The sequence below is a fragment of the Dipteris shenzhenensis genome, chromosome 21, assembly GCF_047967505.1.
Source record: "Dipteris shenzhenensis isolate YYH24624 ecotype China chromosome 21, Dip_SZ_1.0, whole genome shotgun sequence".
Taxonomy (NCBI): Eukaryota; Viridiplantae; Streptophyta; class Polypodiopsida; order Gleicheniales; family Dipteridaceae; genus Dipteris; species Dipteris shenzhenensis.
In genome coordinates this window covers 45677659-45692374 of record NC_141616.1, presented here as the reverse complement: position 1 = coordinate 45692374, position 14716 = coordinate 45677659, and the positions used below count along the sequence as shown (strand labels likewise).

Below are 14716 nucleotides of genomic sequence, written 5' to 3'. Positions count from 1 at the left end.
AGGTGAGGGGCAGGACAACAACAAATAGCAAGGTGCGTGCCAGGCAGCAGGGAGTAGATGTGAAGGCCTGGACGCTGGGGGCTAGGGGCATCTCAGAGGCAATGAACAAAGTCATGTAGCTAATGTACGGACCACGAGGGGGGATGCCACAGGATTCTGCAATACAAAGCATATGCTAGCAATTAGAGTGGGTACGAACAACAAGGAGGCGTACTCAAGCTCTAGGCTGTCTCAATAGGAGAGAGGTAGCCCAACCGGATGGAGAGACAAATTGAGGAAGAAAGGTTGGATGCGAGGCATATTATAGGCAAGGGGTTTATGTAGTTGGGAAGAGCAAGGGTCAAGGATGTAGAAAGTTAGAAAATTGGAGAGATGAGGAGGAGAGTTGGGGGTGTGGTTAGTTTGGGTGTGTTTGGGAGAGTTTGGTTAGGTAAAGTAGCTTTAAAATCGTGAATAATTTCGAAAATCAAAGAGAAAGAAGGGGAAACGTAGGGAGAGAGAGTTTAATGAGGAGGAAAAATAAAGGAAAATGAGAAAATAAGGAAGAATTAAGGAAAAAGGAAAGAATAAGGAAAAGCAAAAAAAAAAGAAAAAAGAAAACACGAAAAAGTAGAAATTAAGGAAAGATTAAGGAAAATAACAAAAATTTAAGGAAATTACATTTGAAAAATTAAGGAAAATAAGATAAAATAAGAAAAGGTTAAGGACAATAAGGAAATATAAGAAAGAACTAAGGAAAATAAGAAAGAATTAAGGAAAGTAAGGAAAAAATAAAACAAGGGGACAAGAAGGTAAGAAATTTCAGAATATTAGTAAAGGAAAATAAGGAAAGAATTACAAAGGAAAATAAGGAAAGAATTAGAAATAAATAGAAAAAGGAATAAAAAGCGAGAATAAGTAGGGGAGAAAACACGAAATAATTAGGAAAAACTTAAGAGGGGGGGGTGTATGAAACGTAAGGAGAAAACATTTTAAGGGGTAGAAAGTGTGTGTGCGTTTAGGGGGTTGAGTTAAGGGGAAGTATAGTTAGGGAAAGAGTTTAATGAACATATTAAAAAATATGAAAAGAATTACAGAGAATATAGGGAAATATTAGGAAATTTTATATTTTTTGGAAAAATAAGAAAATAATGGGAAGAAGTTTTAAAAAGGAAAAAAAAAGGGCGGGGGTTCAAGGAAAAATAGGGAAAACCAGGGAGAATTAAGGAAAGTAAGGGTAAATATGGAAAAGCAGGGGGTTTAGGGGGGGGAAGGATAAGGGAAATTAGGAGGAAAAGCACGGGGGGGGCGGGGGGAAATAGGGAGAAATTTAAAAAATGTGGATGCAAAAGGTAAGAGAGAATTTTGTGTGTGTGTGTGTGTGTGTGTGTGTGTGTGTGTGTGTGTGTGTGTGTGTGTGTGTGTGTGTGTGTGTGTGTGTGTGTGTGTGTGTGTGCGCGCGCGCACGTGTGTGTGTGTGTGCACGTTTGTGTGAGCGTGCGTGCTTGCGTGCGTGCATGTGTGCACGTGTGTGTGTGTGTGTGTACCCACCTTTGCCCCAGTAGGATACAACACACTGGGTGAGATAGTAGTTCATCACCTAGTGTGTTGACCTACTGTCTACCCGAAGAGGATAAGAAGTACTGAGAAGTGCAAATTTAAGGAATGGAAGAGATGTACTTGAGAAACAAAGGTTAAAATTTAGGAGTGTGGAAGTAAATTAATTTCATATAAGTCTATAGGCAAGTTGTGGTTTTAATAATAGCAATATCAAGTATGGAGAGGAAAGTGGGCAATTTTGGCAATTATTTGGGTAAGAAGAGTTTTTAAAAATGAAAATCTAAAGGTAAGCGGAATAAAACAATATAGCTCAGCAATAAAAAGAGTCAAAAGGCCAAGGGCCATGGTGCCTAAATGTATAGTTTGTGAGGCAGAATGGGGAGTCAGGAACGGGGTGTTGAGAGATTTGGATTGGAGTGTGATGTCCCAGGAATATTTCTAAAAGGACAAGAGAAGGATTATAAAAACTTTTAATAAAAGTTTAATCTAAAAATAAGGAACAAGTTAGAGAAGGGAGTCAAGAAGCCAAAAAGGCCTTAATGACTTAAGTGTACTATGTGCAACTGTCCAGAATTGTAGGGGAAAGGACATGTGTGTGGAAGACTTGACAACACCCCTTTGCGTTAGTGAAATCACAAAAGAGTGAAGCTAAACAATGGAAATAAAAGCAGAACTTATTGCATTAAAGGAAAAGTTTGAGCAACTTGGTGAACCCTGACTAATAAAAGTTAACCTATTTAGGCAATTTTGTAAAAATGAGTACGCTTAAACTTCAAAAAACTTGAGCTTGAATAAGTCCTAGCTAGCATCACTTTTATTGAAGAGGGGAGTCTGCATACCTACCACCACCCAACAAGAAAAATGATAAGAACCATATTTTAACTTAGTTGGGAAGACAAGTGTCATAAACACCCCTCCCTTGTTATCAAGATCACAATAAAAAGGGCTTAACCATAAACTTAATCAGGTCAATGTAGAATTACTAGTGCGAAAGGATGGGTATTTAAATTGTGGAATGGCGTGATACCAATTTGAGTTTAATAAAAGGGTGGGGGGGATTGTTAAAAAATTAAACAAAGTGGTAAAAATTATTCGAGCTTGATCAAACCTTTTGAGTGTTGAGTAGCATGGAGAAGCTATAAGTGAGATTTGGGCTTTAGATTATAGAGGGTAGTTTTGGGAATCTCTAAATGAAGAACTGGTAAGAAGATGAGATTTTGAGTCACGAGAAAGGAAAAGGGTAATTAAGATGTGAAGAATAGTAAAATAAATGAGATGAAAATTTAAAAATAGAAGTGATAACTCCTATGATGGGGTAAGTGTTTGAAGCAGGAAGGAGAAAATAAGCTTTAAGAAATGAGGAAGAAAGTTGATAAAGGGATTTTTAAAGAAAAATTAAAGAAAGGATAACGAAGAAAGACATTTAGAATTAAACACCAATGAGAAAAGGATGGGAAAAAGAGAGGGGTGTGTTACATCTTCAAAAGAGGAGAAAATTAAAAGAAGGGTGTCTTTTAATTCATTGAAAGGAAAGGGGGTTTAAATAAATTTAAATTGTCAAAAAGGAAGGGGTAGTATTTTAAAGAAAGGGAGGATATAAAATTTTCAAAAAGAATTGAAAGAGAAGGGGGTGGGTGGTGTGGAAACAAAGAGATAGTTTTAATAAAGTAAATTTGAGAGAACAATGAAATAATGAAGGGGAGGAAAGTAAAAATAACCTAAGTGGGAGCGAAAAGCTAGAGCAGCAATAAACAAGTATATTTACAAGGAAGAAAAAATGAGGGGGGTAAAAAAAGAGATAAGAAGGATGGGGAGGGGGTTAAGGAACTAAAGGGGGAAGTGATGTTAAAGAACTAATGAAAAAAAGGAAAGGAGCGGGGGGGTGGAAATAGAAGATATAGAGAAGGGAAATAATGTATATAGGAAAGGGGGATGGGAAAAGAGATTAAAAGGGGGGGAGGGGGGGAGGGAGTTAGGGCTTTAGGGTTCTAAATTTGTTTTACTAGTTTAGACATTTTGAGCATGAAAAAAGAAACAAGTAAAAAGGAGGGGGGAGGGGGGAAGGGGGGGGGGGTTATAGAGGGGTTAAGTAAAGGAAGGGTAGATTAGGACAAAGGGGGCTAGCAAGGAACTAATGGGAAAAATTAAGGGAAGATAGGGGTATTTAGAAGTGAGTATTAAAACGGATAGCAATAAGGAAAATATTAAAAAGTTAAAAACCTAGGGGTCCATGATGTTGACACGTGTAGAGCAAAAGATGATGCAGTCAAGGAAGTATGGCGAGGTAAAGGTGCACAGGGGGAGGAAGTAAACACGCACAGGGGTCGGCATGGAGGCTTGGAACGTACAGAGTAAGGTGAGGGGTAGGACAACAAGTAGTAAATGGGTGCCAGGCAGCGGGGAGTAGATGTGAAGGACGGGAAGCTAGGGCGAGGGGCAGCTCAAAGGCAGTGAACACAGTCATGCAATTTTGACATACAGGCCATGAGGGGGGGGAAGCCATAGAACTCTGTAGTATAGAGCATAGGCTGGCAATTAGAGCAGGCACGGGCTCCCTTGTGCGTATGAAGATATGCTAGTTTTGAGTATGAAGATCTTTTCTTTTTCCTAAAGCATTACAATTTGATCCTTAGAATATTGTTATTATGACTTTCCACCATCGGAATCCTCTTTGACTAATCAAGAATATCCCATATCTAACCCTCAATGTCTTTAGAATCTAGAAGAGGCAATGGGAATTCATGCAATCTCAAGGTCTTATAAATGGAAGTGTATTTATCTGCAAGTTTCCATTTCAGGTTTTGATAAATAGAAGTGTCTCTATGTACAAGATACTTACTGATAGGATTAGTGAAATGGAGCATCAATCACTATCCCTTCATCAAGTGTATCACTTACTAGAAATTCTTGTAATCTTAGAACATATGTTACACATGTATTGTGTAAGTACCATATCAACGTCACATATTGATCAAACACACGTGTATGTGTATGTGTGTGTGTGTGCACGTGCATGCGCACATGCACATGTGTACATGCATGTGCGGGGGGGCGGGGGGCATGTGCACATGTGCACACACACATGTGCCCAACCATCCGCCCACACAAACATGGGCCCACACCCCATGAGGGCCACTAGGTCCCCTAGTGGGGAGAGGCCGTCTTGCTCACCAAATGAAGAATTTTGTTGCCAACATCATTCCATAAGTTACATATATAAAACTTATGTCCACTATAGAAAATAATTAGAAATTGCCTTGTCACAAGCTATCCATATAGCTTTCATGTGGCCAGTGCTTTGTCTCATGTCTTGAGTAACAAAAAAAGCTACCATAGGTTCTTAGTTTGATACACAGAGTTGTACAAGGAGAGGCTTCTAGCAATCATGTTCCAACGATACCAGGTGAATATGGAATACTTGAATGAATCAATATCTATCCATGTTTGTAATGATTGCCAAAAACACTTGGACACCCATGGTAGGTGATGGTAGATGCTTATTGTTTTCAAGTTTGCCAATTCATCATACCAATTATAGTTTAGTAATGGACCTAAGAGGAGAAGTTAAGCTTATGTCATGGACCATCTCAGTTCTCCATCCCACCACATGTGTGTATTTTGCAAGACTATTGACATACCCTACTTTTAACTTCCACAAAGGTAGACAAACACACCAATGAGACACATAACAAAAAAGACAAAGTATGGTTCATACCCAACTTGATGTTACAATCTTGCATTGCTAAGGAATATTGTATTTGACAAGTACTATAAAACATAGATGATATCAATGAGCTCCAATCACTTGCATCCATCCACAGAAAAGATATGTCATAACAAATACCTTTTATTGTGGGCTACAAGCTTCAATGCAATGCTCCAGTTGTTATTTATGTTAGAATATCAAATGCAATCACAAATCAAATCAAATCTACATCCTTAGAAAGAGGTACTTTATGGGGTAGCTCAATGTTTGAGTCACCAATCTTTAAATGTTCCATAAAAAGCTTGCACATCTCAAAGTCATACATATATTTCAACAAACCCAAATGGCCACCAAGATGTATTTGGTCATATGACCACTACGAGAAAAGAATGTGCACCCCAAGTTAAGGACTCGTGTTATAGGATTGTACTTCTTGAAGCCATGCAAGTCAATCAAAAGCCATGTATGGCCACAAGTGTTAGTAATACAACCGATGCCATTATATGAGCTACGCAGCTACTATTAATTACATTATCTTATGCAATTGATGGTACTAGCTGGAAGGAGGTAGAGGGGTAAGACCAATATATAACCTCAAAACCATACACTTACCAACTTGGTTGAACCAAAATATTTTAAATTTAGAACCAACATATCAACCTCAAAAATGAGCCCTTTCACATCCCATAATGTGTCCTCAAGGCCTATCAAAATTTTTTTTTAAAATCACTTACCATGTAGATAGATGCTACTATGATAACTTGGTTACTAGAGAAGAGTGGTTAGGTGGACCAATTTACACTTCTATTAAGAGAGTTTTTTCATGCGAGTTTAGAAGCCACTCGACATAGTTCACCAAAAAGAGACAATCATGAGCCATATCAGATAGATGCCATCATCATTCCTTCTAATGATAGGCCCATGAAAGATAGCCAATTCTTGATGTGATCCAATTGGCAAGGAAAATGTGCTTTTCAAGTCATAGGCATGTACCCAAATCATAAGCACTATACAAGGCAAATTGCTTGTCATGTGGCTCGAGCACAAACTTAGCCACTATCTTGTTGGTAGATGCCTAATAGATCGATCCTAAATATCTTGCACATCGAAGTGCATGCCAACGTCTTCTTGTGAGGTGTGCTCCGACAAGCTTGAACATGCATTGCTATTATATCTAAGGTAAAACATTTATTGTCCCGTAACATTCCATTGATTCTGGTTCCTAGCAGTTTGTACAAAAACTAGTTCTAGGCCTATGCATCCAACCACCTATTCATGTCCATATGCCGGCATCCAACCAACCCATCTCATATTAAGGAGGATGTAAAGGGAGTTGTTGTGAAATAGAATCTAGTCTTTGTAAAGACTCTATGCATCATGTATGAGTAGAAAGAAAGCATAGACATCATGAAAATAAAACTACCAGTACCTCTTCTCAGTCCACAGCTTGTATAACTGGTCCTCTCCTCTATCGATGCATCCACACTATTGTAACATTACTCAGCCAACGCTTAGCTATTGTTTCTCCTCCCAACCACCATGATGGTTTTTGTCCCAAGATGCATTTCTAGCCAACATGTAGCTATCAATGTGTCATTCATCTAGAAGTTAGGTATGTCATCATCTTGCATGTCACCAATATTCGTAGCCAACATCCATCACTGTATTGAGGTATTTGGCATAGAATGCAATACCTTCATATAGTCATAGTCACCCATCTCATGGGTATATAAATAAGAATGAAAGTCGGTTCCTTTAGGAAGAGCACCAACTGCCCATAGGGATTTACTATATAATGTATGCACTTTCCATTAATTTGAAAAGCATGTGTATAACATAGAGCCACAATCTCTTACTAAAATGAATCCTAAGTATGAAACTTAAATATAGGGCATGTAGACACTTTAATATGTATCCTTAACTATAAAACTTAAATATAGGATATGCAGACCCTTTAATATGTATCCTTAAGTATAAAACTTAAATATAGGGCATGTAGACGCTTATATCATTGTATGCATCACTTCAAGCTTTCTCTTACTCTATGTGTCTACATGGTTGTTACCACTCATCAAAGATCCTAACCCATATTATTTTCACTTGTGGGTATGAAGTGCTAAATGAATCATTACAAATTGATCCTCATAAGATTGTATTATGATGTTCCACCATTACAATCCTCTTCGACTATTAAGATAATCCCATATCTAGCTGGGAATGTCTCTAACATTTGGAAGAGACAAGGTGTATCCATGCCATATCGAGGTTTTACAATGCAAGTATATCCATATACAAGCTTCCATCTTAGGATTTTATAAATAGAAGTGTCTACATGTACAAGATGCTTACTGAGAGAGTCACTGCAATGGAGCCCCAACCAATATGCCTTATCAAGTGTACCACTTATTAGAAATTTTTACAATTTTGGAACATACACTTATCAAGTTTACTACTTACTAGAAATTTTTATAATTGTGGAACATATGTTATGCATGTCATTGTGTAAGTCCCATATCAACATCACATCTGATGGTGATTGATTCTCTCTGGGAGTTTGGCTCCCAAGTAAATAGTTCCTTGACCATGCAAGCCCTTTCAAGCCCCTTTGGTTCCCATTGAAAGTTTGGTGTTTATATGCCTATGCGAGTTTTTCAAGTACAATTCCACCATCTAGGTTTTTACTCTTTCCAAGTAATTAAGTGATTGACCTCAGCTTGCTAGCATTGTCCAACTTCCTTGTTTTTTCTTGATCTCCTACTATTCATTAGTTTAGGAGGTCTAGCTTGGGGAGTTTCACTACCATAATACTTGAAGTATCACCAAATTATTATTAAAAACTCGAGCTTCTGATATGGCTTTATTAGCTTCTATTTCTAGTCCTAATATAAAGGCTACACCATAGTTACCAATTATTGCCTCCTCTGCATTAGTATCCCATTCCATACTTGCCATGAACATTGGGACGTCTAGCTTTTCTAGCTCCTTGTCCTAGATTGGCAGTTCCGATTTTATCATCTATGCATCCAATTTTACAAACATTGGATGTGTCATCTTGTCCCAATGCATGTATCCAAGTGTTAATCTCAATTTGCATGTCAGCTTCTACTAGCTTGAGCTCCATGCAGACTACAATCCATGAGATATTAATGTGGTGCATCATCTTATATGATAGGTCATCTAGAAGGGATGCATGGCTAGCAATTGTGATGGAAGAGATGTCATCAATGTTCTTGGGTATAGTGGGCTTGATTTCTCCTATTCCAAATTGTCTTTGACTATAGTGTCTCTATTCTAGGTATCTTATCTATACTCCCATCATGAAGTACTAATGCTTCTCTTAACGATAGTCTTCCCCCAATTGTATTTGGTATGTTGCCAATCCTTTGGAAAGATCTAGTATGGTGATTTGTATTGCAAACCTAACTCCATCTATTTTGTCGGTACATAATATATGATTCCCAAAGGTTTTATATTGGTGTGATCAACTAACCAGTATTATGTTGAATGGGGCAATCCTCACAAGTGATATTCCCTATACATCCTAGGGCTCCTTTGCCTTGTAAGGTGTTCCCTACTATCCCACCATCCACAATTGTTGGACATAGGTCATGGTCTTTATCCTCCATGGTGATGGGCACATTTATGATGTCATCCTGATTACCATATGTCATAGAAAATTCCTCATCTTCTTTCTATGGTTGTGGAAAGCCTTGTGTAGATTCTATCCTTTGAAAATTTCCCACATTTTGGGTAGTTTCTCAGTAGGGTTCCAATTGGGATAATGATTGTGGAGAGCCTTGTGCAAATTCAATCCATCCTTTGAAAATTTCCCACATCCGATTGGGCTACGGTATATCCTTTAGGTGGGTGGAGGTTTAATCAATGTTTCTACATACCAAGGTGGATCGCGGTCCCCTAGCCTTTGCATCTATTATTTTATCTACCTCAAATACTATAGGTTGTCGTTTTACCGATAGCCTCAATGTTCAATACTTGGCTTTTTCGTTTTCTACATCTTTAGTAGGTGTTGATGTGCTAGGTGTTTCTTCACTTTTGGCATGGGCGAGGCCTAATCTCCCAAGGCTAAAAGAAAACCCTGGCCCATAAAAGCACCGCAAGTAGCATTCAATTGCTCATCACCACAACTCGAAAACTAACAATACTAAAGACAAGAACAATGAAGGGAAACCAATGCATAAAGACAAAGAGCAATACAACGAGTAGGTTCACCTTCACACAACGTCAAAGGTGATGGAGACCAACAGAATTCCCAATAACTGGTGGGTGCAATCTACTCCTTGTGTAAAGCGAATATAGAAAATAAAAAAAGCATTAAAGACTTAACATCCAACCTTGATGGAAACTCGTCGCAACTCAAGGACCGCAAAAGAGCTCGCCACCCTACCATTCACGTGCATCTCTTCCACTTACAAATTACCCATTGTTGTAACAAGATAGTAACCACCAACCTAAGCCATCCATGGGGTAGCTAAGAAGAGCTAAGGGAAAGTGAGGTCTGATAGTGAAAAGACGAGCTGGTATTATGTTACATCCTTTGGATTAACGCCATTTCGGCTTATGTTAGTCATGCGAGCTCTATTTCTTGAGGTACTCTTAAGGCATGGGGAAAAAATACACTAAATTCCCTAGATTTAGGATTTCATCATGTCATTGCTATGGCCTACCATGTCAACTCCTAAAGTACCAAACATGAACATTACTTTGCTAAAAGGTATGAAAGGAGTACGTGAACTTTGCTTTGCTAGGTGGTGTGAAAAGAGTAAACAAAAGAATTAAAAGGGCCCATGTGCTTTCCATTCCAACAATATGGTGATTTCATTAATGGATCAATTAGTAATTTGCTAGTTATCATACTAAACAAACAATCAGTTTACTTTAGGAGCTCCCTAAGTATCTTTTCTTCACCTTGAGTATGCAATAGTATCTCAATAATGTGTATGACTAAAACTTACACTAGAGCAGTCTATGTTTCATTAGATGTTGAGGTAGACCATGAGCAAATCTAAAACTCATCCTTTCAAAGCCAAAATTTTGTTTTTACTTTATCTCGTGATATCTTTACTTGTCCTTGATACACGCAATTTACAACTAAACATTTACTTTCTGAACTTGTCAAAAGCTTGTTATTGAATATTACATCCTTAAGATTACATACTTACATAAAAAGAAGCATATGGAAGCAATTAAGAGAGATACAAGGTTATATGATACCCTCTATGCTTAATAACTTTGCAAATCTACACCCATGTTTACCCTACATGGATCCCTTAAAGGAGGAACAAATGTTGAACTCACTAGTACGATCCTTTTGCCCAAAAAGTGGAAATACAGAGGACAAAACGACAATCACAATTCTCTAAAATTTAGCTACCTTTTTATAGCTTGTATAATAAAACATGTGATATAACAAGTAAACAGAGACCTATTGGTGTTAAACATCAACATTGGTTTAAAAGCATACCTCCAGAGCTTACTTCAATAGAAGTGCTACACAAAACAAAACTCTTTTTACATTTACTTACATCTCACCTAGACAGAGCTGTTTGTCAATCATAATTTTTTTTGTTAGAGCAATTCTTAAAGTATGTCTTAGGAGTATTTTCAAATTATTAAAAACTGTGATGAAACCATAGATTTACCTTGTCTGATTGTGAAAAGTTTGTCCTTAAGACCATGCAAGTGCTTAGTGATCATTGTAGTAAGTGAAGGAGAATTGACGGTGGCGCATGTTTAACTTCTTACAATCGTTGCATTTAAAAGATTTTGACCCCCCTCCATCTTGGCACTCTCAAGGGCTTCAATTGGATTCTCAATTATTTATTGCCCTCCCTTCAAATTCTTCTTGGGATGTAAAAGGAGAGTCTTCGAACTATAGGATAACTATTTGATTGCTTTATTCCCAATTGAAAGTTCAAATAGACTGTTATTCCATTTATTTGAAGTCGTCTCTTAACTCCACCTAAAATAGTAATTAATTTCACCTTTGTTAGTGATTCCTCGAATGCACTAGTAGGCCTATAGTGATTTTTAAAGTCCAAATCCAATTGCGTCTCACCTGAGTCTCTAGGTTAATCAATTTGCATAAAAGGTCAACAAAACACATTCCAAAATAGTAATTGGTGGGTTTTTCCTTTCAAAAATAGTAATTGGTGGGTTTTTTCTTTCGAAAATAGTAATTCATGACCCCAAGATGCTTGGAGAGATGATGCCTTCACAATTTGCCGCATTCACTCCTGTTCTCATGGTTGAACAAGAGATGGTAGATACATATCGAGTTTAACTATCATGGACTAGATTAAATCCCATAATTAAAATCTATAATGGAAATTCATCCTCTCTAAAATTGGCACCCTCCACCTTTGTAAGATGAATATATCCAATCTTACAAATTCAAATTTTTTTTGTTCTAACATCCAAGTTTCAAGAAAGAAACTAAGAGAGAAAATTTGAAGAGAAGAAAAACAAGCTAACAAAACGTAGACATACTTAGCAAGCAAAGCAACGCTTATGTCATCATTGGCGCCAAGCATAAGCTGCTATACTGGGTTTCTAAAGACCCACGGAGTCTCTTGGGCAAACCCAATTCTTACTAACAAGAAATAAAGAAGGGAAGAAGGTAACTAAGCAAAATCAAGAAACACAATCCAGTAAAAAGCAGGAATAAAATCTCTCTCTCTCTCTCTCTCATGAATGAAAGAAAGAATTTACAGAATGAACTATTTAAAACATAAAAAACTGAAGGAACCACATACACATATGTACCGGTTGATACAAAGATGCAAAATTACATTCCTTAGAAAGCACATGCATACTCAATTTAACTCTCTTTTGAAACTAAAAGAAAACCAAAGTCGTAATAAAATATCAATGCTATCACAAGTAGACCAAGCTAGCTCCCATCTTAGCCACTGATTGTCATGAGACTAGCTACTTGCCTTGGACACTAGCTGAGCTAGCAAAAACCACCATTACAATGATGCAAAATGGCAATCATTTGCCATGCAAGAGACGTTCCCACAAGTGGTAGTTACAAGCCAAAAACTCCCTCCAAGATGGTATCTAGCTCTAAAAAGCCAATCAATGCAATATACAGGCATCTACTTCATGAATTCCAAAAGCAATCTCTGACATTGAAATCCACTTCTACAGGAAACAATCTTTTAAAAAAAATCCCTAGTAAGGCAAATGTGATTCATTGAATAAGACACCTTTAACCACAATGCTGAGTGACCATTATCTCCCTCTATATGGCGTTGTTTGAAGGACTTAAGACAAAGAAAAACGGCCCAATAAAACAATGAGCACCCACACGCTCCCCCCACCATCATGTTCATATAGCCAAAGAAAACACACAGACTTTGTTGATTACACCTTTAAGCAGAATCTGTCATAGCATTAATTGCTCCTTGATGTATAACAATATCAAATTACTTTCGTTATGTAGCATACCATGTTACAAAATCGATGAAGCCCATGAAGTAAATACCAAGCATCCCACTTCCAGGATTCCTATATAAGCATTGGTGAGAAACCATTATATATAATGGAGTACTGGTTAGAAGTGGCATTTCTTTTGAGGATTTGATTCGGCAGAGAAACCTTTCCACCTTAGCTCAATTTCAATAGAGCATGGCCTTCTTTGACCACATAACTTGCTCTTTGCATCATAACCTATAACATTTCGTACCCCTTTTAAAGCTTGAAGAAGCAAGCATTCTGACCTTGAAGCATAAAGCGTAATATCAATTATTTCACTGTTGCAATGCAAAACACACTTTCGATTACACCTTTAAGCAGAATCTGTCCGAACAAAGGTGAGGCGAGTGTGCTTGGATGGCTCTGCTACTTGCATATAATTGCTCCTTGATGTATGACAATATCAAATTACTTTTTATTATGTAGCTATCATGTTACAAAATCGAACTTCACATGAAGTCCAATGGATACCAAGCATCCCACTTTCAGGATTCTTCTCATAAGCATTGGCGAGAAACCATAACATAATCGAGGAGTACTGGTTAGAAGTGGCATTTCTTTCTAGGCCTTGATTGGACAGGAAAGCCTTTCTACCTTAGCTCGATTCCAATAGAACATGCCTTCTCAGACCTTGAAGAAGTAAGCATCTTGACCTTGAAGCATAAAGCATAATATCAATTATTTCACTGTTCCCAATGCAAAACACGGTTCTTAGTAAAGACCCCTTTGAAGGATATCAATGCTTAGTGTCACTCATCCAAATGTCATCGCTGCTGTTGACGGTAGTCTTGCCTGTGAGGAGGGGAACTAGGAGGCAATTGATAGTTATTATGGGTAGCTGTTGCACGAGGGTAGCCACCATCTGCATCAACGTACTGGACAGCCAACAAATTTCAATTATCTTGTCAGCACATCTTACTACATTTAACGGAAAGCTTGACAGACCTAAAAACCCATCTACTTCCTGGATCTTGTAGCTTATGTATCATGTGAAAGGACTGCCCTCAGAATAGACCTTTACTGTTCACCAGAACAAGACATTCCCTTGCAGAACATGTGGTGCTAAACTCGCACTCAAGACATGTAAATACTAGAATCAAAATTATGTACAACATACTGGCTCACCTGCTGTGACATGTACGGCTGACCACCGTAAGCACCAGGGGGCTGAGACATGCCTTGTGCATTTGGAGCCCTGGTTTATTCCATCAAAGAAAGAATTTAACTAAAACAACAATTAATCAAGTGAAAGGACAAACAATGTAGAAGCAACTCAAATGAAAGGACAAACAATGTAGCAATAACTCTGGAGTTTGGGAATTTGCTTGTCCCTTCAATTAGAAGTGTTATTAGTGAGCCATAGAACCCCAGCACAAAGTTGAAAGTAAATAAATATCCTATGATATACACAATACTTTGATCCTAGGACAGAAACCTTACCCATATTGTTGTCCGCGCCCAGTTGCTGTGAGATTGGGACCTCTACTTCCACCAACCCCCGAATAAGAACCTGCCTGAGCATAGCCAGCGCTTCCACCGACATAACCACTTCCCCGCACAGCCTGACCACCAACAGTAGGTGCACCATAGCCCCCACCTTGTGCTGGACCATATCCACCACCTTGACCTCCACGACTTTGGTTGTAACCTCCACCTGGACCTCCATGTGGTGGGCGACCAGCCTGGGGATATCTATTTTGGGGACCACCAGATGCCCGTGGGCCTCCATAATGATGGCTTGGGCCAGAAGGCACAGCAGTAGGATTATGGACGGGTTGATTAAGTCCAGGCCTCAAGGGGTGACCTTGTGCAGGCTGCTGCAATGGAGGCAAACGACTGTGGGGTTGTTGAGGATGTTGAGTCTTTTGCCGCTTAGCCAGCTCTTCTTGCTGTTGTCTCTGCTGTTGTCGCTTTTTTTTTGTTTGGAACTCATGAGATGCTTCGTACTTGGGAAGGCTGACAAAGTTCATGCCA

General features: G+C 38.4%; 1 protein-coding gene across 1 annotated transcript in view; it reads right to left on the bottom strand.

Annotated features, from left to right (window-relative positions):
• Positions 1 to 13135: 13135 nt before the first annotated feature.
• Positions 13136 to 14716, bottom strand: part of LOC147888934 (cyclin-dependent kinase C-1-like) — an 84150-nt gene continuing 82569 nt past the window's right edge. Inside the window, exons 12-14 of the mRNA XM_087392291.1 lie at positions 14183 to 14698; positions 13868 to 13937; positions 13136 to 13617 (exon numbers count right to left, since the gene is read on the bottom strand). Coding sequence (XP_087248417.1) covers positions 13507 to 13617; positions 13868 to 13937; positions 14183 to 14698 — 697 coding nt within the window. The 3' untranslated portion in view covers positions 13136 to 13506. The remainder of the gene's footprint in view (positions 13618 to 13867; positions 13938 to 14182; positions 14699 to 14716) is intronic.